This window comes from Dendropsophus ebraccatus, chromosome 3 (genome assembly GCF_027789765.1).
Source record: "Dendropsophus ebraccatus isolate aDenEbr1 chromosome 3, aDenEbr1.pat, whole genome shotgun sequence".
Lineage (NCBI taxonomy): Eukaryota > Metazoa > Chordata > Amphibia > Anura > Hylidae > Dendropsophus > Dendropsophus ebraccatus.
The window spans coordinates 48,451,690-48,479,652 of record NC_091456.1 but is presented as its reverse complement, the minus strand read 5'-3'; the positions used below and the strand labels follow the sequence as shown (position 1 = coordinate 48,479,652).

The 27,963-nt window shown below is 42.9% G+C and overlaps 1 protein-coding gene and 1 long non-coding RNA gene across 4 annotated transcripts in view; one reads left to right on the top strand and one right to left on the bottom strand.

Annotated features, from left to right (window-relative positions):
• The window catches only part of LOC138785600 (uncharacterized), a 45,922-nt gene extending 30,931 nt beyond the window's left edge, over nt 1-14,991 (top strand). For both annotated transcript variants that reach the window (XR_011362122.1, XR_011362121.1), the window contains exons 4-7: nt 5,050-5,181; nt 7,126-7,270; nt 11,238-11,424; nt 14,409-14,991. This is a non-coding gene — a long non-coding RNA (uncharacterized lncRNA). The remainder of the gene's footprint in view (nt 1-5,049; nt 5,182-7,125; nt 7,271-11,237; nt 11,425-14,408) is intronic.
• The window catches only part of SHC3 (SHC adaptor protein 3), a 99,387-nt gene that overhangs the window by 34,813 nt on the left and 36,611 nt on the right, over nt 1-27,963 (bottom strand). For both annotated transcript variants that reach the window (XM_069961699.1, XM_069961700.1), the window contains one exon: nt 13,008-13,078. In XM_069961699.1, the coding sequence (XP_069817800.1) occupies nt 13,008-13,078 (71 nt within the window). The remainder of the gene's footprint in view (nt 1-13,007; nt 13,079-27,963) is intronic.

Below are 27,963 nucleotides of genomic sequence, written 5' to 3'. Positions count from 1 at the left end.
TATACCTGCATCCTATCTGCTAGGTGCCAATTGCTGTCTGTAGATGAAAACTGTCAGTAATAAGACAACAGAGATCACTCCAATCAATAGCGATAAGCGGTGGCACAGAGGCCCGATCAATACCCAGTGACTCTTCTGCTCATAGTTTACCTGTGGCAGACTTTACAAACTGCCAGAGTGTGCATTGATTTAGATCATCTAAATCAATGCAATCAAATCACCCATCATTTTTCTAATAAAAAATGTAAAAGATAACATATTTGGTATTGTCATATGTGAAATTATCCAAACTGGAGACATCACTACTCCTAAATCCTTCTCTACTGAAGTCTTTACTAACAAAGAACTGCCACTACAATACTCGGATAGAGGATTCCTTCTCTATCATTTAGAAATATTGAACTGCATTTTCCATTTTTATCACCACGTATCTAGTAAAGCTAAATAATTCTCCATATTACTGACACCTTCAGGAAGATTGACCGTATTGCACAAATCAGCAAGCAGACAAAACCTTGCCGACCAAACCTTCTTCTATGTCACTTACAAACATATTTAAAAGAAATGGGCCCTAGAACAGACCCATGTGGCCACCACTTGTAACCAGTCTTTGCTCAGAATACACATCATGCTGAGGTTCAGATAGGTAGCACCACCTTCATTCAGCACTTCAAAGAAATCAAGTAGATAAAACTGACAAAATCTCCCCTCAGCAAAGCCATGCTGGTTTGGGTCTATAAAGGTTTTGATTTTTAGGTGATCAATTATGTTTTTTTTTTTAAGAGTTTCATTTTAACTATCACAGACATCAAGCTAACTGGCCTGTAGTTACTGGGCTCTTCACTACTACTTATCTTATTAATGAGTACAACATTGGCCATTCTCCAATCATCAGGAACATCTCCTGTAAGGAGGTATTGGTTATACAGATCCGTCAGGGGGGCGGCAATCACAGATCAGAGTTCTTTAAAATCTCATCCATAAGGGTATTCCAATTACTCATTTTTGTAATGCTGTGTGCCGTCACCCCCCCCGAGTGATGCGCTGCTGCCTAAAGCTCCGAGATTTTGTGCAGCCTCACGATCTTGGCTCTTATCCTGCTCTGACAACGGAGATCTCACACAGAGCCAGGTCGGGGATGGAGAAGCTTGAGAAGGTGGCGCGTCGATCAGAGGGCGTGTGATGGTACCATGCTAAATAAAACTACAGCGGATTTCACTGTGATACTCGAGACTTTCACACTGATTTACTCCCTAACAAATGACAGTGGGTAACAGTACATACCTGTTTTCTCTAACTCTTATGGTTGTTTATATCAAGGTGACGCATTCCTGTAGAAAATAAAGGGAAATGTTTAGATGAAGTATAAAGGCGTTGAAGTCCAGTATAACACAACACATGCACTATGAACATTATGAAGCTGCAGAGGGCATTCCATGCTGTTCTATTGAATCAAATGTTGAGTATGAAAAGCTTCTTTAGAGACAACATACGCCATGCCATGAAAGGGACAATAACTTCATGCATATGGAAACACTAGTTACCTTTCCTTATCTTCTAAAAGTTTTCCACTTGTTTCTATTGATTCTTAAGAACAAAGGCTTTTTTTTGTATTTGGATGGCTTCCACTGGTATTCTGTTAGTCTGATGATATTGATGCTGGAACATCAGTAATTTTAACACTTTGCTCTGTTTTGCATAAAATCCAGCTTTCCTGATAGAGCATGCAGAAGGAATTTTGTTAGCATTCTAAAAATAATTGTTTATTAGTATGGCCTAAATGTTTTTTTTTTTTCGTTCAATTAATCCAAAGTGTTTCCGGGGGCCAAATAGGAAAAACCTGACCTGGATCACCATGTGTGGAGTGCAGTCTTGCTTACTCAAGAAGATACTTTTGTATACTTTGGGGGGTTTTTTGCTTTTAGTTGCAGGGACATGAACTAGCTGTGGGAAAGAAACTAATGTTAGCGTGCCTTCTCACACAATGGATCTTCAGTGGATTTCACATTGCAGATTCGCAGGAAAATCTGCTGTGGATCCAGTGTCAGTGCATCCCTATGAGAATACATACTCACATATGATACATTGACATCCCGCTGTAAGTAAGTTAAGCCCCCAGCGGCCGGAGCATACACCATCCTCTCCCTTCTCCGGCTTGCTTCGGGGGTTCTCGGCAGGACGTCCCACTCAGTCAATCAGTGGCTGGGGCGGGGCAGCGCACTAATTGGCTGAGCGGGACAAGCAGACGCCGGGAACCCCCAAAGCAAGCCAGAGCAGGGAGGAGGTCATGTATGCTCTGGCAGCCTGGGGGTTAACTTACATACCTGCAGCGGGATGTCAATACCACTGCGACTATGTATTCTCATAGAGATGCACTGACACTGGATCTGCAGCAGATTTCGCTGCGAATCCGCAGCATGAAATCCGCTGTGAATATGCTGCTTTAATATTAGACGATCTGCGACCGTCTGGGGACACAAATGAGCTCCGCTTAGAAAGATTGGCGCTTGTTTGCAGCACCTTTGCATGGCACAAGTAATCGAGCAGCTAGGCCACACAATCCATGTATCATTCATGTGGCCATGAAAACTGACAGAACAGGTGTGCATATATCCATGCTGTCAGTTTCCAAATCACACAAGTAGTGCATACATAATTTCAGCACTGCTGTGTGATCCGGCATCTGTGACACTGTCGCTCCGGTCCCGTTTTTCGTCCGCTGCTTTGTCTTTAGGCCACTGCTCCGCCTCCTCCAGCTGTCAGTAATTCTGGAGGAGGCTACGCAGCCTTGCCAGAGTTGCCATAAAGTTCAATCTTGGTTTATTAGACCACAGAATCCTGTTTTTTACAAGTTACAGATGGGCTTTTAATCATCTTTTACAAAGCAAAGGCTTCTTTCTGGCCAAACGGGAGTGCTACAGTAATGGTTGACATTATGAAAGTTTCTCCCATCTGCAAATAGAATATTTGGTAGTTGCTGGAGAAGTTGGATGCGGTGTTATGGAGTCCTGGAAATCATAGATACAGCCATGGGTGTATCCATGTTTTCCTGGCGGTCCTAAGACTGGAGCCACCGTAAGTCACATGCCAACTTCTCCAGCCAGAAGTTGAATGCTGAGCATTTAGGTTCAGACAAAACCGAACATTTAGTAAGTTTGCTCACAATTCTTTGGAGCTCATCCATAGCGAACATTGGATTCTTAATTACCTCTGTTACCAAGGCCCTTCTTCCCCAATTACTTAGTTTGGTGGTGGTGGTTTTATACAGAAAAAAAAGTTGTAATCCCCGGGCGCATGGCAGGTAAAGGCGGGCAGGTAGTCATCATCGCAGTCAACGCTCTCTGCCAGTCAGTGCACTCGGCGGGGATGATTGACTATTGATTTAAGACTTTCTGAATAGCCGAATAGCCCTGTATGTTTTGTTCCTAGTGCTGTGTGCAGCTCAGTTGTTTTGAGTACTCTATTACAACCTGACACAAGGCCTATAAGTAATTATTTCGTTTTTCATCATAGGTGGGGCCCGCAGAATTAATTCCAGTGCAACACAGATTATGTTCAAATTTGCAATACCAAAACCCAGGCTATGGCTAGGTTTACACTATGTAAAAATGACAACCATCTTTCATAATAACGTCCGGCATTGTGCAAATAACATTCGTTATTCAAAAAATAATGGACATTATTTCCTCAATGACAGCAATTATTATGAAAGACGGCTGTCATTTTTACATGGTGTGAATCTGGCCTATACATATGAATCATATTCTATTGCTATAAATCTATTGATTTTTACATAGTATTCAGAAGTATGGGTAGGATTACTGCAGAATAAAATCTCTGCAAACAGAAATCTACTACATGTGAGCATACCACAAAGTATATTTATTGCATAGCCATTTATACTGAAGATGGGTAAGTACTTTTGGATTATACCCATGTGCGCCACTAGAATTTCCAATCCTAATTGCCTGTATTTTGTGCCCCTCTTAGTTTTTTTTTAAAGAGACTCTGTTAGCAGGTTTATGCTGTCCTATCTAAGAGTAGCATAACGTAGTGATGGAGAAGCTGAACAGAATGATGCATCACTTACATTGTTCTGTGCAGCTGATCCAGAGATATCCTCCTGCATAACATGGACAATAAGTAGTCCTCTCCATTATGTGCATGAGCCCTATGGTCCGCATTATTCATGAGAAGCAGAAAACTCCGCCCACCAGCTGCTGATTGGCAGTTATCTATCCATGCTGTGTATAGGCAGTTAACTGTCAATCAGCAGCTGGATGGCAGGTGGAGGAGTGAGGCAAGAATCCTATTCTCCTGCATATCAGGAGAACAGCTGAATAGAATGATGGAAGTAATACACGATCTGTTCAGTATTTATATCACTTGTTTATACTGCCTTTATATAAGGCAGCATAAACCTAGCGACAGATTCCCTTTAATATCAACTAGCATGTTTTTGTGTGGAATGAAACCAGAGTACTTATAAGGAAACCCACACAAACACAGGGAGAACTTTTCTGCACTTGGTCAGGTGCAAAACCAGCACCCAGCACTGGAGGGAAACACTGCTATCCACTAATGCTGCGTTTACGCGGAACGATTATCGTTCGAATTTTCGCAATAACGATCACATTTGAGCGATAATCGTTCTGTGTAAACACAGCAAACAATGAAGCGATGAGCGAAAAATCTTTCCTTTTGATATTTCAACATGTTCTCAAATCGTCGTTCATCGTTCGCTAAAAATTCCCAGATTGTTTTGTGTAAACAGCCTTTCAAAGATTCACCCTATGTAAAACATGGGCTTAAGCGATCTTAAAAACGATCGCATTAACGATTTTTCTTACAAATTTTCTTATGATTTTTCTAACGATTTATTCGTCTAAATGCTGATCGTTATAAAAACCAAATCGTTGCTTCAAAATCGTTAAACGATCGATTGGGCGAATTATCGCTCCGTGTAAACGTAGCATTATAAAGAGACATATTTAAATCAACTGAAGGATTTATTTCTAAAGTGTTATCTTTCATATTATTTTTTTTTAGTAGTGACAAAAACAGTTTGTACCAAATAAACAGCACAATCCATCAACATGGCGTATCATCAACATAAGAAGAGAAATCATTCATGAGACAATGGTGGCTCATTCTTCCTTTATGAACTGCATTTTCCACTAGGTAAATCACTTCAGCTGTTTAGTATCCCTTTAATTTTCCATGGTAACAGGCCTTTACTGATAGCAGTGCTCTGGAAAATGCTGCACAACTGGTGGCTCCAGCATACGGAAATAAACCCTCAGGTCTGCTAGAGCAGCTAAAAAGTCCTTTACAAAGACCATACAATCAGTACAGTACAGTTGTGGGTATAAAGTAGGAGAACTCGATTATAGGAGCTCGTACAACTCAAGTTAAACTAAGTATACATTGCCCTTAACAGATAGAACATAATGTATAATTTCCTAAGCCGGGTACATATAATCAACAGGGAGATGTATCAATACTGTTGTATCATGTGTTCATTTCAAGACGCTGAAAATTGTGAAAATTGCACAAAATATTTCAAGATAGAGTATGTGGGGTAATAAATCTGCTTAGGCATTTTAGACACATTGGGGGAGATTTTTCAAGCATGGTGTAAATTGAAACTGGCTCAGTTGCCCCTAGCAACCAATCAGATTCCACCTTTCATTTTCCAAAGAGTCTGTGAGGAATGAAAGGTGGAATCTGATTGGTTGCTAGGGGCAACTGGGCCAGTTTCACTTTACACCATGTTTCATAAATCTCCCCCATTCTGCTAAAATATGCCATCACTTCAATAGCAACTGACCTCTGCACAGCATAACTCCAATGCTCCCATTATACAGGGAAGTTAAAGTGACTCTGTACCCACAATCCCACAATCTGACCCCCCCCCCCCCCAAAAAAAAAAAAAAAAAAAACACTTGTACCTTCGGATAGCTGCTTTTAATCCAAGATCTGTCCTGGGGTCCGTTCGGCAGGTGATGCAGTTATTGTCCTAAAAAAATACTTTTAAACTTGAAGCCCGTGCCAAACGGGAGTATCTGTGCCCTAACTTTGCACCACCTCTCAGTCCCTCCTCCCCACCCTCCTCATCATTAGGAATGTTCCAGGCAGATTGCCTCCTATTCCCCACCTGTTTAGCCCGGCACATGGGCTGGATCGTTAGGGACCTATGCAATGTTCAGCATGGGGAAAATGTTCCAGTGGCATTCCTAATTATGAAGCACAATTGTGCTCATGTGGTTCCCTTTAATTGACCTCAATGGGAATGCATTAAAGAAAATGGAAAGATGGCCGCCCAATGCACACAGTGCATGGATGTTGTTTGCGCGGACATCAAAACAACAATCATGCCAATTTTTTTCGGACGTCTTTTGCAAACAGCAGACGTTAGTTTTTAGTTGTTCACACACAGTTTATCTTTTTTCTCTGTCCTTTCACAGTTTTTACTATTAAATTCGATGGACTTTACAATTAAAGACAAACCCAAAGGCCAATTAGTCCATCTAAACTAGAATAATATACCAGCAGCCGTCACTGCACTGACGGGCGGCCAAACTGATTATAACATGATAAAATGACAAGAAAAAGTGCCCTGGCCATATACTTACATTTGTAAGGCTTGTCGAGTTAAATATTTTCTGCAAATACATTTATTTAGCAAACTTGCCAATGTGCCTCCTTCCCCGGATATTTCACTATTTCACTTCCATTGTTGACAGCTCGTTGCCTAGGTTACCAACCCACTCATGTCTCCAGGGATTGGATTGTCCCTGAAGACATGTGTAACCTCAGGTGGGAGCCACAGCAATGCTGAGCAGATTTGGCTCAGCACCCCTACCCCCCTGTGCCAAACCAGGAAGTGAGAGGCGATGTAGTGGTAACAAACTGAATGTTCGCCAGCTGAGAATAGCCCTTGAGGCTGGGTTCACACTACGTTAATTTCAGTAAGTATTGTGGTCCTCATATTGCAACCAAAACCAGGAGTGGATTGAAAACACAGAAAGGCTCTGTTCACACAATGTTGAAATTGAAATTTTAGTTTTCATAGAAAACACGGCACTTCCTGTTTTCTGACTCTTTTCTACTCCTGTATCCCAGGCCATCTGAGCGCTCACACAGAGAAGGCAGTCATGTAATTGACAGACATATTGAGCCGTGACTCTCTATACTGGTTGAAATCCCTGTGTTTTCAACCAGCACAAGTCAGAAAACCTGCCTTCAGGAGACTGGACCTGGATTTCTGGTAAGTTCAGCTTTGTTCTACAGCATGATAACAACAACAAAAATAATGAATGTAAATTGTAAACTTGCTTTATACCGCATCTACTGATGATTTAGATTTTGACGACAGTGACACTTTAATAATGGTGCTGAGAAATTCTTATATGGAAAGGGGCAGACAATATCACTTTAAGAACCACTAAACTAGGAGCATGCAGTGAAATTTCATCCTGCACATTGATTTTTATTTAATTTTTTTTAGATGACAGATGGTTTATTATCATTTTGTCAACTTTTTCAACATTTTTAGTGCTTAGGATCTTTTATAAATGTCATTCTCTTATTTACTCTTGTTCTATTAAATACTCTGGCAGCGATATTTTAGACCATTTCACAGCTATGCTTTATTGGCCACCAAACTTATATTTTATACATGTCTCTTTTAGCATTACATAACTTGGTGTCTTTATGCAGAACATTAATACAGCTTGCATATTTCATAGGGCTCCATCTGAGTTTTCTGAGCAGATGGTAAGTGAGATGACTAACACCAGTATAGTCATATTTGCAGTACTGTATACATTCAAATCAGATTTTATTATGTTAGGATTTTAATCTAGCCTCTGCCAATATTCTATTTAACATCCATTACTAAAATTGTCTTTCACACTATTGTTTGATTAAACAAAATAAACATACTGTGATTTAAAGGGGTATTTTGTTCTCCTTATCTAGTACCAAAAAGGTAAAACATACTGTTTTCTAATATACATGTTTTAAAACTCTACTTGGAAACAATTATTTTGATAATAGGGCTGGAATATGGGGGGAATATGCTGTTTATAGTAGAGGCGGTATGGGAGAAGGAGAATGATGCTAACAGAATGGAGAAGTGGTTAGGGGAACATTGCTGCTCCCAAAGGGGGAAGGCATGAATTAATTTAGGAGTCTGATGCTGGGTTTACACGGAGCGATTATCAGGCGAATAAACGCCCGATAAACGTACGTGTAAACGTACCGAGCGATCGAAAAATCGTTCAATTTGATCGTTTAACAGGTTCTTAAATCGTCGTTCACAAAAAATTAGCCGATCGTTCCGTGTAAACAGTCGTTCACTGATTTTCCCTATGTGTGAGATAGGCTTAAGTGATCGCAAAACGAATTTTCTGTACGATATATCGTACAGTCTAAACGCTGATCGTTATAAAAAAAAAAAATCGTTACTTCAAAATCGTTAATCGTACGATCGGGCGAATTATCGCTCCATGTAAACCCAGCATGAGGGTCCATTTACACATAAAGATTATCTGACAGATTATCTGCCAAAGATTTGAAGCCAAAGCCCGGAATGGACTATAAACAGAGATTAGGTCATAAAGAAAAGCCTTGAGATTTCTTCTCTTTTCAAATCCATTCCTGGCTTTGGCTTCAAATCTATGGCAGATAATCTTTCTGTGTAAATAGACCCTAATTTAGGGCTCTTAACCCCTTCAAGACCGAGCCCATTGATGCACAAAAGTCTGGGTCAGATTAATGCAATGTTCCTCCCTGCCTTCTAAGAAACATAGCTCTTATTTTTTCCACCTACAGGGCTGGTTGGGGTGTCATTTTTTTCGCTCCATTATCTCTAGTATTTATTAATATCATATTGGTGTAACAGAAAAATTTTAATCACTTTTTCTACATTTTTTTCTGATATATAATATATTAAAATCAACAATCCTGGTGTGTTTTTTTTTTCCGCTTACACCATTCACCGTGCAGGAACAATAATGTTATATTTTAATAGAATGGACAATTCCACAGGCTACGATATGTAATATATTTATTTATTTATTAATATTTTTATTTTTATAATGGGCAAGGGGGTATTTTAAACTTTTATTGGGAGGGGGTTATAAGGGGTTTTTAATACTTATAAAAACCTTTTTTGATTAAACTTTTTTTTTTTACACTTTTTATTACTGTAAAACATGCAATCAATAGATTGCATGTACTGATCTATGCTATGCCATAGCATAGCATAGATTAGTGTTATCGGCGATCTATGAATAGTGAGCAGACTCTATATATGGATTGCTGATCCGACAGGATGGAGATAAGGAGCTTACCCCCGCCTGTCGGCACAAGCGATCGGGCCCACCACAGCATGGCTGCAGGGGTCCCGATCACTCAGTGACAGATGCTTGTTCCTTAAATGCCACGATCCCTATAGATTGCTGTGTTTAAGGGTTTAATGAGATGCAGCTGCCTCTCATTATCTCCGGCCCCATTGAGCTGACACTGTTTCGGAGCTCCTGGCATCATAATCATACATGATTCCGGGAGTTCTGATTATCCGTTCCGCAGCACACCATCCATATATATGGTGTGTGCATTGGAACGTAGAAAGGCCTTGATCTGTGACAATCTCCAACAACTGCCAAAAAAAAAAAAAAAAAAAAGAACATTGGGGAGAGGCCATCACACTGTGATCAGGGGACAACTCTATGTATCCAATAATTTTGCAACCACTTACCAAAAAGAAAAATGCTGCAGTAACACAGTGGTACTGTTATAAAACTACAATGAGTGTGAACGCAGCCTTACATAGTCTGATTAGTGTGTGGACAGGGCCGCATGAACAATCACTGGATCATTCTTGTGGCCCTTTACTCCTATTACTCATAGGCTCTTATTATACACAGAAATGCGCTGCCAACAGAGATCTACAGAGATTTAGCTGGTCTCCCTGAGATCAGTGATTGTTTTATCATGGTGGTCTACTAGGCATTGCTCCCACCTAGCCAGAATTCTACTCCCCACTGATGAGGGGGCTTTACAAAAAAGAACTACTTTACCTTTTTACACATCAGGAAGACCGACAGGCCACTTGAAACAACGTGTCTGTTGCTATGTAATGCTGCCCTCAGCAGGGGCAGCATAATATGGTTGTCATGTTCACTTTAAAGTATAACTGTGGTTTCCCACCACTGGTGTTTTTCTATCTCCTGTGCACCTGTCAAAAAGCCTTTTTTTCTAAGGTTAAAGTGGTGAAGAAGTATTCTAAAGTTTCACCACTAGGTGTTAGTATTTCATATTTATATGTGTTGCATAGCTGAAGGTAGTAATGGGTTAATGTTTTATGTGTGCCATGTGTTCTATGCTGACCAATAGGAGGTGCTCTTTGCTTTTCAACCTCTTTTCTTCTTTCTCCTGCACACACTCATCCCCACCACTCACAGAAAGGCACACTGCAGGCCCCTGTAGGAGGAGTTACATGGTGGAGGAAGTGCAGTTAGTCAGTTAGTTAATCCAGATTGTCAGGGAGGAAAGACATAAAAAGCCCCTGTTCCTGCTGCAGTTAAGCCAGGGCCTGGCTAATGCCAGGACCCCTGTCAGGGACAACAAGTGTAGTCTAGTCTAGACAAAGGAGTGTATAGATGGACCAAGAGTCAACCAGTTCTTTCACAACTACTACTATATCTACTATGCAGTGCTAAGCACTTTAATTGGAGAGGTCACCAAGGAACACCCTGACCCACGCCAAGAACATGTCTAAAAGGAGCAGGGCAGTATCCTGAACCAAAGAGAAACTAGCCTCGATAAAACAAAGCAGCCAGTACAGAAGGTCTACTAATCCTATTGTGAAGTGCAGGTAACTGGGACTCCCCCGTACACTTAGCTACACCCAGATAACAATGACTGGGGCTTGTATTACCCTACTGGGACGGGTTCGATAAATACTGATATCTTCAGGTTCCGGCAGAGTACATAGCTCCATTGGGTTGGGGCTCCTCTGGCCAACTCCTCTACTCTACTCTATCTTACCAGCACCGCTACAATTACCTCTCTTACTTCTTCTCAAACACCTCCTCAAGTACAAAAGCTAAGCACTTAAGTCTGTGTAAAGATTTATCTATTTTGTGAAACTTGTTCTCTTATCCTGAGAAACCTTACAGTAAAGCTGTTTTATTTTATTACTACAAGGCCTCTGTCATCTTTTCTAGGCGCCAGCACCTATACACACAGCACACCTTGGCTTATTTTTCCCCCTTCTGTGGGTAGCGGTACCGACAGTTCGGATGGGTCAGTTGCCACTCAGGACTGCCGTAACAAGAGCCCAGGAGACTTGCAACAACTCGGCAGGTTATCGGCAGGTTTGGGGGATACAGCCAGCCATACTACAACAAGCAGGTACCAACATCACACCTGTGTGCTGGACTAGCACTGGGGTCACGACACTAACACTTTCAGCTGAGCTGACTCCTAGTACTAACATCACCTGGTGCCAACCTTACCACATACCCATCCCTTTCAATAACTTTTGAGATGTAGTACAGAATGGTCAAAAGTTTTAATCGGTTGAGGACTGATTGTTCTGACCTTGACCAGTCACTAGAACAAGCAAGGAGAGAACCATGTGGGAGAGAGACCATGCTTGATGTGCACTTCTTCCGGGTTATTCTAGCAGTCAGACCCTAAGTGATCAAAACTGTTGACATATCTCGATGACATCACAAATGTTATCTCACAGAGCTGTTTTTTTGTGGCACGAGGCATGGTAATTGCTTTTCATCTAAAAAAAGTTCAGTCTTTGACTTCACAGAAATCTTGGGGGGGGGCACTTTTTTGGCAAATGTTCAGGAGTGGTCTGTGCCTAGCAACTCCGCTATTGATGCCATTGTGTGAGATTTTGGTTCTTTTAAACTTTAAGGAAGAGTCACTGATACACTTTTTGGTAAGCCACTCACTCCTGGGAATCTTTACCACAGTTTCAAGTATTCTTTATTGGTGCTCATTGTGGTTTGCTGGACTCCCTCACTAAAAATTCACAGATCGTTTCGTGTAAACAGTCTTTCAAAGATTCACCCTATGTGAAAGATAAGCTTAAGTGATCTTAAGTGCAATGACGATTTTTCTTACGAATTTTCTAACGAATTATTCGTCTAAACGCTCATCGTTATAAAAACCAAATTGTTGCTTTAAAATCATTGAACGATCGATTGGGCGAATTATAGCTCCATGTAAACGCAGCATTAGTGAGAGAATTACAAACCCCAAAATATCACTATCACCACTGCTACACATTTCACCCACAACCAGGTGGTATCATAAGGGGACAAATACAGAACAGTAACCAAAACAGCGATATAACAAAAAATCATAGACACCAGATGGGGTCACTTCCAGAGCCATGCTTATGTTTATGTCATGCTTATGTTTTTCTATGTTTATGTGTTTATGTTTGCTCCCCCAACCCCACCTCATGAACATCAGTAAATAGATAAAAAGGCTTTAAAAAAAAAACTGTACATTAATTGTAAATTTAGTAGTGGATTATGTTCCCAATTTATTATGGCCAACTTGGCATTACGTAAAGGTATGAAACTGCTCATTGGAAAAAAATAAAAAATAAAAAAGAGATAAACAAAGCTAGCAGTACAACATTATAAGAGAAATAAGTCTGGTAAGGAACATTTAAGTAAACGTCTGCATTTTATCTGGATATCTTAATAACAGAAACCAGTTACAACCATTCATGCCCATAAACTGGCTTTACAAAAAAATTGTAGAAAAAAAAAAAAATAGTGACGAGGCCTGTGGCAGCCAGATACTGCTTTTTATTTTTAACCATATATGACAACTGAAGTCTCTGTTTTCAAAGGGTTTTTTATACTTTACCTGCAAGGGGCTTCAAGTTTAAGCTTTTACAGTAGTAAAGTATGTAAACTTAGCTATATATTCATATCATAAAAGGAAGAAAAAAATTGTCCTACCTTGTTATCTGGGTTCTTGTGTTGAAATCCAGAGATCTCATAGAGCGTAAAACTTCTATACATCCCAAATACTGCAAAAAGATGAAAAAACTTTATTAGAAAGAAAACTTCAATTCATGCAAATAAGACTTTGTATGTTCTTCCCATGTTTTTAGTTTTCCCATGTTCTCCCATACTTCCAAAAATAAAAAGATGTATTGTTGACTTATCTTCAAGAAAGGTCATCAATATTAGATCAGTAAAGGTCTAACACCTAGTACCACCACCAGTCAGCTATTTACCACAACTGTGCTTCTGCTATACCTAGTAAAGCAAAGCAGGAAGCGCACTCTAACACATCCCACCACTGCTTTCCCTTCCCTCTTTCTAATTTCTGCTGCCTGGCCTCCTGCTCGCTCACGCTGCCAGCCAGTGTCTCTCATTGCAGATCAGTCATCTGTAGGCAATTTATGTCTGAAAGAGACACTCATATATAGATGAACCTCCCAGCCTTAATGTGTTAGAGCTGTGGTCTAGGGGTAAATTCCCAGTCTGGAAACCAGCAACATTTTTTTCCTGGGTTCGATTCCCCTGATGGAATTGAAATGTAGGATTTTAAAACTAATTTGCCACTGACTGGGAAATCTTTGCACTTTTAAAAAATGATACAATGATGAGAGAAAATAAATGAATAACCATACTTCTTTTCCATCAGGGGAATGGAACCAATGAAAAACTGTTATTGGTCTCTACACAGGTGATTTACCCCTAAACCATAGCTCCAACACATTTAGGCTAGGAGATTCAATTATATTTGAGTGTTTCTTTCAGACATAAACTGCTTACAGAAAGCTGATCAGAAATCAAAGACACCGGCTGTCAGCTGAGCGAGCAGGAGGCCTGGCAGCAGAGATTATTTATAAAGAAGAGGGAGGAGAAAGCAGTAGTAAGGAGTGCCAGAGTGTGGCACAAAGACTGAGCCAAAACTCCTCTTTGACTCATTACAGTAAGAGACCCCAGATTGTGAATAATACACTCCACGGACAAATTACCTAAAGGTAACCTGCTAAATAGAGAACTGCCAACTACAGTACAATGTTAGCACCTTGGGTGGGACCCAAATGCTGACAGATTCCCTTTAAAGTGATTGAAAACATAGTTGCTGAGTTTCGAGCTGGAATCTTGTCTCAAATAAATGGTACCCTACCCAGAAAATCTTATAAATGTGCTTGTTGACAGCTTGTAAACCCATTTTATTGGCACAAATTATGCCAGAATTCTGGCACTTTTTCAACTAAATAGTAAATAGTAAAAGCTGCCGTTACAATTGTGCAGGTTGTAATAAAAGATATGCAGACATACCTTTGTACACTAGCAAAAATTATGGATCACCCTAATTTATCACCTTCCAATTTTTTGCAGATCTGCAAACAGTACAGATTACGGCTGCACTATGAATTTTTTGGTGGATCGCAGACGGCGGTTGCAGATATATCTGGTCCTGAAAAACTACTTAATGTGTGAATGTACCCTTGTTCTTATAAAAATCGCATTTTAATCCAACTCTGCCCATGTCAAAGAAGCGGGGATTTTGTGCCCTGGACCTGCTTATGCCTCACTTCACTTCTCCTGCCCCTCTCCATGAAATTAACGCCGCTGGCCCAGATGAAGCCACACAGCGCCAGCCAAATCTCAAGCATTGTGTGTCATAGTTAAGAGGCGTGGGTGCACTGAGAGGATTTGAAGCATGACTTCAGACGGGTCATAGTCCTTTTTTTTTTTAAGTCACATTCCAGAAAACAAATTGAAGTGTCTCTGTCGTTATCACTTTCAAAAGCTAAATCAACAGTAGGTAGAAGGTTCAAACTGCGGAATATGCACAGAAACTTCAAGCGGATTCCGCTGGGTGGCCTCCGCTTGTGGTCCCACCAGTTCCATAGACTCAATGATATTTGCCGGCGGATTTCCCCACCTGTCCAAAGAATTGACATGTCCGCAGTGTGAATGTACCCTACATGTGAAATAAAGTTTGCAATTTACATTCATTAGTTTTTTTCTCAAAGAGACTAAATACAGGAAGTCCTGTGTTTCCCAGGTGATCTGAGCGCTCACATAGAAGACAGTTATTTGACTGATGGACACATTGAGCTTTGACACTCTGTATTGGCCAGACTTTAAAGGGGGGATTTATAAAGACCGTCCTACAAGCACGTCGGCCTTAAATTAGGCCTTGTCCCCAAATGCCTGGCGAGATTCACTAAGAGGCCCACACCTCTTAGTAAATCCGACCGATCTGCGCATGCTGTACAGCCGGCGAAGAAATCTACACCTGCTCAGAAGCAAGTGTAGATTTCCACCATGGTGGAAATCATGATAAATGAGGCGTGGAAGGAGGCCTCCTCACCACCTTGCCACGCCCCCAAGACCCAACCCCCGCACCTATCGGGTGAGTGGGAGATATGGCAGGCGTACGCCAGAGAGAAGTGACGAATCTGTGCAACAATGATAAATCCCCCCTTCATGTGTTTAGTCTCTTTTTTTCAACCAGCAGAAGAATAAAAAGCTGCCTTCAGGAGACTGGACCTGGATAAGTATAGCTTTGTTTTAAAGCATGATAACTAAAAAAAAAAAAGAATGCATTTAATTGATAACATGCTTTTTTCACATCCCCAATTGACATAGGTTTTAAAAGTTATAACGACAGGGACACTTTAACAAAAAGTAATCAAAAAATCAGAACTACACTTGGAATTAATAAAAATTACAGATCATAGCACAAAAGGTATTTTCCGGCGTATAAGGCGATTGGGCGAATAAGACGACCCCTGACTTTTAAGCAGATTGTCAGGGGTTCACCTTATACGCCGGAAAATGTTGACCCCCTGCTGCGGTCAGTCAGGGGTTAACTGCAGCTAAATTAAAAAAACCTTTAACTCACCTAGGGCCCGTTCCCGGCCTCTACGCTCCTCCCATACCATTCCCGATGTAGGCAGTGTGACGTACACAACCTGCGCCGGGGATGGAGATCGACGAACCTCTCCCAGGAAGCCGAGCCCCTCATCAGAGAGGCTCGGAGATGCTTGGCTGCTGGGAGAGCTTCGAGAGAATAAGAGAGGCTTTGGGAACTTCCACGCCTCTCTCATTCTCCCGAAGCTCTCCAAGCAGCCGAGCGTCTCAGAGCCTCTCTGATTAGACGCTCGGCTTCCCGGGTGATCTCCGTCCCCAACACAGGTAGTGTACGTCACACTGCCTGTGCCGGGAATGGTACAGGAGGCGTGCGGAGGCCGTGAATGGGCCCTAGGTGAGTTTAATTTTTAAATTTTTTTTGTAGTGGTCGCCCCATACGGTGATGATGGGGCCATTTTTGAGCCCCCCCACCATATGGGGCAACCATACCCAGCGTATAAGAGAACCCCCAACTTTAACCCCGTTTTTTCGGTGTTAAGAAGTCATCTTATACGCCGGAAAATACAGTAATTAAAAAACATTTTTTTTTATTAAATGAAAGCCATGATTGGTTCTCTTTAAACTTTTCTCTCAAGAGAGAAAAAGATCGCTGCACCCTCCTAATGAGCCATTTAGATGCAGCTATCAAAGCTGACAGCTGCATTTAAATGTCTATTTCTCCCCCTCCATGGTGGTCTAGTGGATGGATCGCCCCCCAACCGCAATGTGATCGTGGAGGGGTGATCCATTAAACTAACCAGGCCAGGTGTCAATGGCAGAATGATGCTGATCCTGGCACGGCAATCGATGGTTCTGGTCTGCAGCAGACCAGTGTAATACAGCACTGATCTAATCAATCAGTGCTGTATTATATACACAGCATTGATCTTTAAGAGAGATCATTGTTGTGTATATAGAAGTCCCAAAGCATAAAAGCGTTATAAGGGTGAAAATAGAGCAATTTTTTAAAAAGAGCATGTTTCAAAGTTATACAAAGTTATACAAGTTACATATCGTTGTAATCGTACCGACTTGAGGAACATAGACAACATTTCAGTTTTACCATAGGGCAAACTGCGTAAGCACAAAATCGCCAAAAAAAAAAAAAAAAAGTATTTTTATTTTCCTCTGCTATAACAATTAGTGCCACAAAAATAAGGGCTCATTTGGGTCTGTAGGTGAAAAAAACAAAGGTCTTTGCTATGGTCTTTAAACACGAGGAGGAAAAAACCAAAGCGCAAAAGTGAAAATTAGCCCGGTTCTGAAGGGGTTAAAACCCCACCCACTTGTAGTGTATATGTATTCCAGGACTACAACTCCTAACATGTACATGTGGGATTTATAGTCCTACAACAGATAAGAGATTCAGCAACATAGATTATTTGATTATTTGAGCCACCATGCTGCTCAAAAGACACTTGTAGGAAGACAGACATTTTCTGCCTATGGGTAAAGTGGTTGGAGCTAGATTCAGCGAGGAGGGGGTGAAGCTATAGGCGTGCAGAGCTGTGATGTCACTGCTGACCCCTGTGACCTGGAAGTTCTTTGTGTAAACAAACACAAATCCATAAGGCCCCCTTTACACGTCCGAAAAACCATCCAGATTTCCTATTAGGAAATCCGGACGGATTTCCGGAATAGACTTTAGTCGCGGACACCCTACCTGATTTTTCCAGAAGGGTGTCCTTTCTGTAAAATAGATCCGGATTTTATAGGACATGTCCTATTTTTGGCCTGAATTCCGTCCCGGACGCCCCCATAGAAGTCTATGGGAATGCCGGAATCACGGGTACTTTCCTGATTTAAATCAGGAAAGTGCCCGGGATTCCGGATTGGTTAAGCCTCTCAGCACAGCAGTTGAGAGCCTGCAGCCAGCACGCAGCCCGATCACCCCGCCGCACCGCCCAACCCCCCCCCAGACCTTCAATGGCACCACCCCCAGACCTTCAGCGGCAAACCCCCCCCCAACCTTCAGCGGCACCCCCCCCCCCCGCCCTTCAGCAACACGAGACACCCCCCCCCCCCCGGATCTTCAGTGGCACAACAAACCCCCCCCATACATGTGAATGGGGCCTAAAGCAGCAACAGAGGAGGAAGCTCAGGGACACAAGAGGCAAAAAAGGTTAGAGAAAACAAGAGAAAGGGACAGATTAAACATTATTCCCTTTTCCATTAAGAAAAAATTGTTGGACAACCTCTTTAAGCTGCACCAGCTGTATGAGGAGTATTGTGAGCCAGGTGATGCTATAGTTTGCGAAACGGTCATAGGAACAGTCCAGTATGGCACTACATTTTTGCAATCCGTTTTTTTGCATCCATGTTTACAAAAAATGGATGAAAAAACTGATGCATTTCTGTGCATCCATTTTGATAAATTTTTCCACTGACTTCCACTATAAAAAAGACCAAAAGGCATCCTTCTTTTTCAATATACACAAAATCATTGCCGACCGTATTTCTGTGTACGTAAAAAAAAAAAAAAACTGAGGCGTTTTGATCCTTTTGACGCAAATGCATCAGTTTTTCTGGGAAAAAAAACGGATTGCAAAAATGTAGTGTTAATCTAGCCTAAGAACCAGCGTTTTATGCCGAAAAAAAGAAAGTCTTCATCTACTGCTGAGTGCGGCTGATTCTCTGGTATGAATTGATACCTACTGGACTGGCTAACTAACGCAGAACACCCATTTTACTATTGCATTAATCTACTCTTTGATTCACAAGTGCCTACAAGCAAGTATCCACTTTAGAGCCATGTTGAGAGAGTGGGGGTTTATCGAAACTGAGACCATGGAATCAAAGAAGCATAAAAACCAAAGTATTAGGCAGGGTTCACACTACGTTTTTGCAATCCATTTTTTTCCATCTGTTTTTTCCATTCTATTTTCATCCGTTTTTTGCAAAAAAAACCGGATGAAAAACGGATGCAAGTGTGTGCATCCGTTCTTCCTTTGACTTCCATTATAAAAAAAAAAAATGGATCAAAACAGATCCGTTTTTTATTTTGACAGACAAAAAAAAAGTGGTCGACCCTGTTTTTTTGACAGACAAAAAAAAAAAAACCAGATCCGTTTTATTCCGTCTTTTTTAATATGGAAGTCAATGGAAAAAACGGATGCACACAGTTGCATCCGTTTTTTCATCTGTTTTTTGCAAAAAAAATGGATGAAAAAAAACGGATTGCAAAAACGTAGTGTGAACCCAGTCTTATTCTCTAGAAACCAGTACCTCAATTAAGGGGTGGATGGATCTTACAACCAGAGGATAATTTTCCTAGCAGGAACTAAAAAAATGCCTCAAAAGGTCACTTTTAATATTGAAGCTAGAATTTAGCAAAGCTAAAATGAGAGCCATCTCTGGAGCGATGTTAAAGATCGTCCAGTACAGTGAGCTAAACAGATCGGCCGCATCCTTCCACAGGGAGACACTAAATTTGGTGCAGGTACACATACATATAACCAGCAAACACAGTGCCAAAAATCACTTCAGATACACAATAAATGATAAATCATCCACGCCGCTCTTTAAACAAAGCATGTCGTGCTGGATGATTTCCCTTTGGTCTTAGCTTGGATACTGGCAAGGCACTACATGCATTTTAAGGCTATGTTCCCACTACGTAAGAGACCGGCCCGGCCGGATCATCTCGGCCGGTACTTAAGTACCAACCGGATGATCTTTCGGCCGCAGAGCTCTGATGCGGGCGCATCAGCGCGCGCCCGCATCAGAGTTTCCCATCGCCCACAGTGAAGCAAGCCGCAGGAGCCGCTCGCTTCACTGTGTGAACTGACAGGTCTTTCTGCGGCCGGAATTCAGTGAATTTCCGGCCGCAGAAAACTGACGATGTGTGTACGCTCCGACCGGGATCCCATTGAAAGTAAGGTTATGTTCCACCCCGCAAAATTACGGCCGTAGTTCTGCGGCGAGAACTGCGGCCGTAGTTTTACGTAGTGTGAACATAGCCTAAAGAAGTAGACAGAAACCAATCAGGGCTGGCTTCAGGTTTATGTGAACCCTTGGGCGACAAAGCCTTGGTGAGCCCCTGTGAAAGTAACAAGATCTATTGGACCCTATTGAGTTATTATTGGCTCCATCTATGTGTCTGTCATCTTGCCGTTCCCTACAGAGTTTAAAGTGACCCACAATCCCCCCCCCCCCCAAAAAAAAAAAAAGAAAAAAGAAAACTGCTTGCACAGTCGAATGGCTGCTTTTAATCCAAGATCTGCCTTGGGGTCCGTTCGGCAGGTGATGCAATTATTGTCCTAAAAACTACTTTTAAACTTGCAGCCCTGTGTCAAATTGTCGTGGCCTAGAGTGTCTGTGCCCTAGGCCTGCAGTGCCTCTCTGTTCCTCCTCTCCGCCCTCTTCATCATTAGGAATGCCCCAGGCAGGATTTTTCCTAATGACCACTTGTCTGAACACTGCACATGTGCTGGATTGTTAAGGCACCTGTGCACAGTGATGAATAGGAGAAATGTCTGCAGGGTCTGCAAGTTTAAAAGTTGTTTTTTAGGACAATAACTGCATCACCTGCCCAACAGACCCCAGGACAGATCTTGGACTAAAAGCAGCTATCTGGCAGTACAAGCAGTTTGGGGAACAGATTGTGGGTACAGAGTCACTTTAAAGAAAAACACCCATATATTAAAATTCCACTCGATCTACTGGCATCTTCTCTCCTTGACAATGGCCCTGGAGACCAAGTTGTTGCACTATGGAGTGTTAAGTACCTACCATTTGTATAAATAGCCATTGCTGTACCTTAGAAGATCTCCCCAGATTCTTCCATTACTTGAAAACAAAGGAAAGATCATGTGGACAAAGCACTTTAAGTATTGCTTCTTAAGATAATGATAAAAAAAATTAAAGACCCAGAGTTACTTCATAAAAATCTGTGTGAATTCTGCCACACTATTGCTTTATAATACAATGTAAAAGGACGCTGGTTGACCTCAGGGAGATCAACCAAAACACTGCAGAGACACCATCACGTGTCTCAACATCAGTGTATTCGAGAACATTGCCCCCTGGGAAATCAAATATGCAAAAGAACACTGCAGAGACACCATCACATGTCTCGACGTCAGTGAACTAGCCAGACCTTCCCTCCGGGAAGGAACAACCAAGCCAGAGGCGTTCTCCAGTCAAGGAAACCACCTCAGCAAGGTATCCATCCACAGACAGCTGTTTCGGGGTTTTTGCCCCTCATCAGTGTGGAGTAGGTTTCTGGCTAGTGGGAGGAATGACTAGTAAGTGTATGCAAAAGGACGCTGGTTGACCTCAGGGAGATCAACCAAAACACCGCAGAGACACCATCACGTGTCTCAACGTCAGTGTATTCTAGAACATTGCCCCCTGGGAAATCAAATATGCTAAAGAACACTGCAGAGACACCATCACATGTCTCAACGTCAGTGAACTAGCCAGACCTTCCCTCTGGGAAGGAACAACCAAGCCAAAGGCGTTTTCCAGTCAAGGAAACCACCTCAGCAAGGTATCCATCCACAGACAGCTGTTTCGGGGTTTTTGCCCCTCATCAGTGTGGAGTAGGATGGATACCTTGCTGAGGTGGTTTCCTTGACTGGAGAACGCCTTTGGCTTGGTTGTTCCTTCTCGGAGGGAAGGTCTGGCTAGTTCACTGACGTCGAGACATGTGATGGTGTCTCTGCAGTGTTCTTTTGCATATTTGATTTCCCAGGGGGCAATGTTCTAGAATACACTGACGTTGAGACACGTGATGGTGTCTCTGCAGTGTTTTGGTTGATCTCCCTGAGGTCAACCAGCGTCCTTTTGCATGCACTTACTAGTCATTGCTCCCACTAGCCAGAAACCTACTCCACACTAATGATGGGCAAAAACCCCGAAACAGCTGTCTGTGGATGGATACCTTGCTGAGGTGGTTTCCCTGACTGGAGAACGCCTTTGGCTTGGTTGTTCCTTCCCGGAGGGAAGGTCTGGCTAGTTCACTGACGTCGAGACATGTGATGGTGTCTCTGCAGTGTTCTTTTGCATATTTGATTTCCCAGGGGGCAATGTTCTCGAATACACTGATGTTGAGACACGTGATGGTGTCTCTGCAGTGTTTTGGTTGATCTCCCTGAGGTCAACCAGCGTCCTTTTGCATGCACTTACTAGTCATTGCTCCCACTAGCCAGAAACCTACTCCACACTGATGAGGGGCAAAAACCCCGAAACAGCTGTCTGTGGATGGATACCTTGCTGAGGTGGTTTCCTTGACTGGAGAACGCCTCTGGCTTGGTTGTTCCTTCCCGGAGGGAAGGTCTGGCTAGTTCACTGACGTCGAGACATGTGATGGTGTCTCTGCAGTGGTCTTTTGCATTATAATACAATGTGACACAGGTAAAGGTTAAACCATCATTTTTTGTCCTGAAATCATGACTTCTAATGATATATTATTGGGTAGTATCATTTTTGTTACTGCTTCTATTTCCAACAGTTCCAAATAGTTTTAGTATAATGTCAAATAAACACCTAAATAAAGTAGGTTTTCCCATGAATGCAGATAAAGTGTTTTAAAGAGATTTTCCAGCTGCACTGGTAAGCACCAGGTCCAATATTATCGATTTTGAAAAAGTCATTTACTAGAAGGAGACAGTATTAGGCTATGTTCCCACAATGTGAGAGACCAGCCGTTCCGTGACCTGGCCGCAGTGTTCTGATGCGGGCGCATCAGCGCGCACCTGCATCAGAACTTCACACAGCACACAATGAAGCAAGCGGCCGGAGCCGCTCGCTTCATTGTGTGAACTGGCAGGTCTTTCTGCGGCCGCATTTCACTGAATTGCGGCCGCAGAAAACTGACATGTGAGTTTTTTGCAGCGGCCTTTGGGATCCCGGCTGGAGCGTATACTTTGGGGGACATGTATCATCGTGCGGTCCGGGGGTTTTCGGCGGTTATTGCCGATTTGCGTATTATTTTATTCGCAAATGGCCGATTTGCAAATAAAATATTCGCAAATTGGCACTTTCCGATGGGTACGCCGGGGGGCGGGGAGGGGGTGTGAAGGGGGCGTAACGGAGGGCGCGGACTCAGAGTCCGCGCGATTCACCATCCGTTCCGCAAAAAGATACGCCGAAAACCTACTCCAGTCCTCAGCTGGCGTAGGTTTTCGGCGGTGCGCACCAGAGCGCACGGGATTTATGTAGAGGCAGCCTCTACATAAATCCCCATAGCACCGAAGATGCGGGGACATTTATAAGTCCGGCGTAAAAAAGGCCGGACCTAATAAATGTCCCCCCATGTGTATACGCTCCGGCCGGGATCCCATAGCAGTAAAGGCAGTGTTCCACACTATACAAAGTACGGCCGTTGTTGTGACTGCACTGTTGTATGGCAACATCAGGGACACAGTTTCGAAAGGAAATTTAGAAAGTGATCAGATACAGAGGGAAGACACATGGTACAGTGATGTAGGCTACTTTACTAAAAACAGCACATTTATTCTCCTTTACATGTATGTATGTGGTACACATCTGATTTTACCTTCTTCATGACACAACAATTTTAAGGCCAAAGCAGAAGGGCATATATATATGTCACAAAGTAATGTCCAATAATAGCATCCAAATACTTCCCAAACACAAGTAAATTTAAATCCCTAATGTAGATTAGAGATGAGCGAACTTTTCAAAAGTTCAGTCCGACCTGACTTCCGGATTTTTTTTTTAGAAAAATTCGGTTCGACCGAATTTCGGATTTCTTCGGATTTCATTGTTTAAAGCATCTATATGATACGGGGGTAGTGTATTTGGTTGAATTTAGGCCTCTACATGTCAGTAACATCATTATCTTTTCAATATCTCAAAGTCAATTTTCACCATTACAGGGTCTATGCAGGGAACTCACCATTACAGGGTCTGTGCAGGAAATTCACCATTAAAAGGGTCTATGCAGGAAAAAGGTCACAAATGCAGTGAAGGAGCAGCAGTAGTCATTGGAGGCCGGTGGAGGTCCAGCAATAGTCATTTGAGGCCAGTACAGGAGCAGCAGTAGTCAACATCTATGTCATATACACTCTGGCAAGGGTCCAACTATAGTACTCTCTATAGGTACTCTCATCTTATTCAATATAGTTATACTCATGAAGTGATATATTTTGCATATACATTAATTTAGGAAACTTGCCTCCTTCTCCTGATATGTTGCTCTCCCCCCCCCCCCCCCCCCTCACAGCAGACTTGGCTTTGTAAAATAACAGCTTGGCGTTTATTTGCAGCATAAACAGTCCATAAAACAAAATACAGCAACACTGTGTTTTAAAAACAAACAAAAAGGTCTTGCCCATCTGGGCACTTACTAACCAACTGGTCACCTATCTGACACTTCGATCAGTGGTATCGCACGGTATGAATGAGCCCCAGCAGTGACAGTATTCTTTGCTCCCAGCAAACACAGCATGCAGGCTGTTCACTCCGGGCTGAGAGCAAACACTGGATCCTCTGCAGGGCTTTTACCTTGTCAGGATGATTAGGGTCAGAGACACCAGTCCCCAAAACCTGACCTGGATCGGGGGGAGGGAATGGCAAGTCCCACTACCAAAACCTACCTGACATTCCATGTAAGTCCAGGCCCGGCAATAATAAATAATAGCTCAGCAGCATAACACTGCTGAGCACCGATCCCTCCTGGACTTACCATCTCATGCTACGTATTAACCTGGGTGAGATGTACATCCCCTCGAGCACTTCTCCCGTGACATGTCCACATATCCCCCCCCCTCTTTTTCAGACCGGAGGGCTGAGCGTTTTGTCCCCACAGACAGTGTACCCTTGATAGGGCATCAGCATTTGCCTGTAGCTTTCCTGGCCTGTGTTCCACCATGAAATTAAAATTTTGTAGGGACAGAAACCATCTAGTCACCCTCGCATTTTTCTCCTTGTTTAATTTCATCCATGTTAGGGGGGCATGGTCTGTCACTAACTTGAATTTTCTGCCTAGCAAGTAATACCTCAGGGATTCTAGGGCCCACTTTACTGCCAGACATTCTCGCTCAACAATGGCGTAGTTTTTCTCGGCCGGGGATAGCTTTCTGCTCAAGTACATCATCGGGTGCTCCTCGCCATTCACGGTCTGTGAGAGTACGGCACCTAACCCTGTGTTAGAGGCATCTGTCTGTACTAGAAACTCTCGCCTAAAGTCAGGGGTAACTAGCACAGGTTGTTGGCACAAGGCAGACTTAAGGCTTTGAAAAGCCTTCTCGGCCTCTGGAGTCCATGTCACCATTGCGGACTTCGCACCCTTTGTCAGGTCAGTTAGCGGGGCTGCAACTGAGGCGAAATTCGGCACAAACCTTCGGTAATAGCCCGTAATACCCAGGAAAGCTCTGACCTGTTTCTTTGTGAGGGGTTTAGGCCAATTCTGTATTGCCTCAATTTTATTTAGTTGTGGTTTCACTAACCCCCTCCCAATAATGTAGCCCAAGTATTTGGCCTCCTCTAAGGCTAGTGCACACTTCTCTGCATTGATGGTTAACCCTGCATCACTTATGGCATCTAACACCGCCTGGACCTTACAGAGGTGACTTTTCCAATCCGGGCTAAAAATGACCACATCATCGAGGTAGGCAGCGGAGTAATCACGATGTGGTCGCAGAATCAAGTCCATCAACCTCTGAAAAGTGGCAGGGGCTCCATGTAACCCGAATGGCATCACTACATATTGGAAGTCTTCTCTCTAGCCTCAGGAGTGAGGGGGATCTGCCAGTAGCCCTTAGTGAGATCGAGGGTAGTTATGTACCTGGCATTACCCATCCTTTCTATTAACTCATCAACCCTGGGCATGGGGTAGGCATCGAACTTGGAGATCTCATTTAATTTTCTGAAATCATTACAGAACCTCCAAGTTCCATTGGGCTTTGGGATTAGCACAATCGGGCTGGACCACTGGCTCTGTGACACCTCAATGACTCCTAGGTCAAGCATACGTTTTACCTCGGATGGTACCGCCTCCCTCCGTGCTTCTGGTATCCTATAGGGCTTGAGGTTTACTCTGCTTCTAGGCTCAGTTTCAATATGATGACTAATGAGATGCGTACGCCCTGGTAGGTCAGAAAACTTGTCTTTATTTTTCTGCAGGAACTCCTTAGCTTCCTGCTTCTGTGACACTGATAGGGTGTCACCAGTCTTGACCGGAGGGATTGGTGGTGACCGATGACCAACAGTATTTGTCGCCACCAAGGATTCCCTGTCTTTCCAGGGTTTGATCAAGTTTATGTGATAAACTTGAAAAGGCTTCCTTCTAGCTGGTTGGTGTACCTTGTAGTTGACCTCACTGACCTTCTCTACAATTTCATAGGGACCTTGCCACTTTGCCAAGAATTTGCTTTCTACCGTGGGAACAAGTATGAGGACCCGGTCACCTGCGCTAAATGTCCTGATTCTTGCAGAACGATTGTAAATTCTGCTTTGGCCCTCTTGCGCCCTCTGGAGGTGTTCCCTTACTAGGGGCATTACAGTGGCTATACGGTCCTGCATTTGTGCTACATGCTCTATAACACTCTTGTATGGGGTGGACTCACTTTCCCATGTCTCTTTCGCTATATCCAATAAACCCCTAGGGTGATGACCATAGACCAACTCGAAGGGTGAGAACCCTGTGGAGGCTTGGGGCACTTCCCTAATAGCAAACATCAGGTAAGGTAGTAAGTGATCCCAATCACGACCATCTTTTTCCACCACTTTCTTGAACATATGTTTCAGTGTTTTGTTAAACCTCTCCACTAACCCGTCTGTCTGTGGGTGATATACAGAGGTACGTATGTGTGAGATTTTAAACAGTTTGCATAGCTCTTTCATCACTTTCGACATGAATGGTGTACCTTGGTCAGTCAAGATCTCCTTGGGGATCCCCACCCTGGAAAACATATAAAACAATTCACGTGCAATTGTCTTAGATGCAGTGTTTCTTAGGGGCACAGCCTCAGGATAGCGGGTCGCATAGTCTAATACAACTAGAATGTACTGGTGACCCCTAGCCGACTTTACAATGGGACCCACCAAGTCCATTGCGATCCGGTCAAAAGGTACCTCTATGATGGGGAGTGAAACCAAAGGACTGCGGAAATGTGACATTGGGGCGCTAAGCTGACATGTGGGGCACGACTCAATTTTTTTTATATCAGCATAAAACGCAGGCCAATAAAACCTCTGGAGGACTCTCTCCTGCGTTTTATCTGTCCCCAAGTGGCCCCCAAGGACATGATTATGGGCCATGTCCAGTACCTGACGCCGGTACGGCTTAGGTACCAGAAGCTGTTCCACAACCTCATCATTAATTTTAGTGACTCTATAGAAGAGATCATTAGTCATAGAAAAATGTGGAAATCTTTTTTCAGCATCTGGTTCCTGAGGTACCCCATTCATAACAGTGACCTGCTCTCTCGCATTTTTGAGAGTGGGGTCCTGTAATTGTGCAGTACCAAAATTATCTCTAGACACCTCTAAGTCTGGAACATTCTGCGCAGTGGGAGGAGCCTCTTCCTCACCAGCCAGGACCTGCAAAGGAAAAGCATCATTTTCATCCTGTACATTTTTATCATTTACCGTGGGTAATGCAATAGACTTAGTGGTATCCTCACTTCTTTCAGGGGATTGTTGTTTTCCCCATAGAGCCTAGAACAATGGAAAATCACGCCCCAATATCACATTATGCATGAGGTTTTTAACCACCCCCACTTCATATTGTACAGCGCCTAGTTCAGTCCCGACATTAGCCAGCACAATAGGGTACACTTTTGTATCACCATGTATGCATACCACGCTCATATGTCTTTCTGACACAAAGTCCCCAGTCACCAGGCTGGCATGCACCAAGGTGACAAGGCTTCCTGAGTCCAGCAACGCCTTAACAGGGAAGTCATTGACAGTAATGTTGCAGACTTGCGGTTCAGACTCTAGTCCAGTGACTGCAACAAAAGACGGTTTCACAAATAGCGACTGACGCCTGCTAGCGTCACACTCCATGGGCTCATGGGTAAGAGGGCAATGGGTAGACACATGTCCCATCTCATGGCAT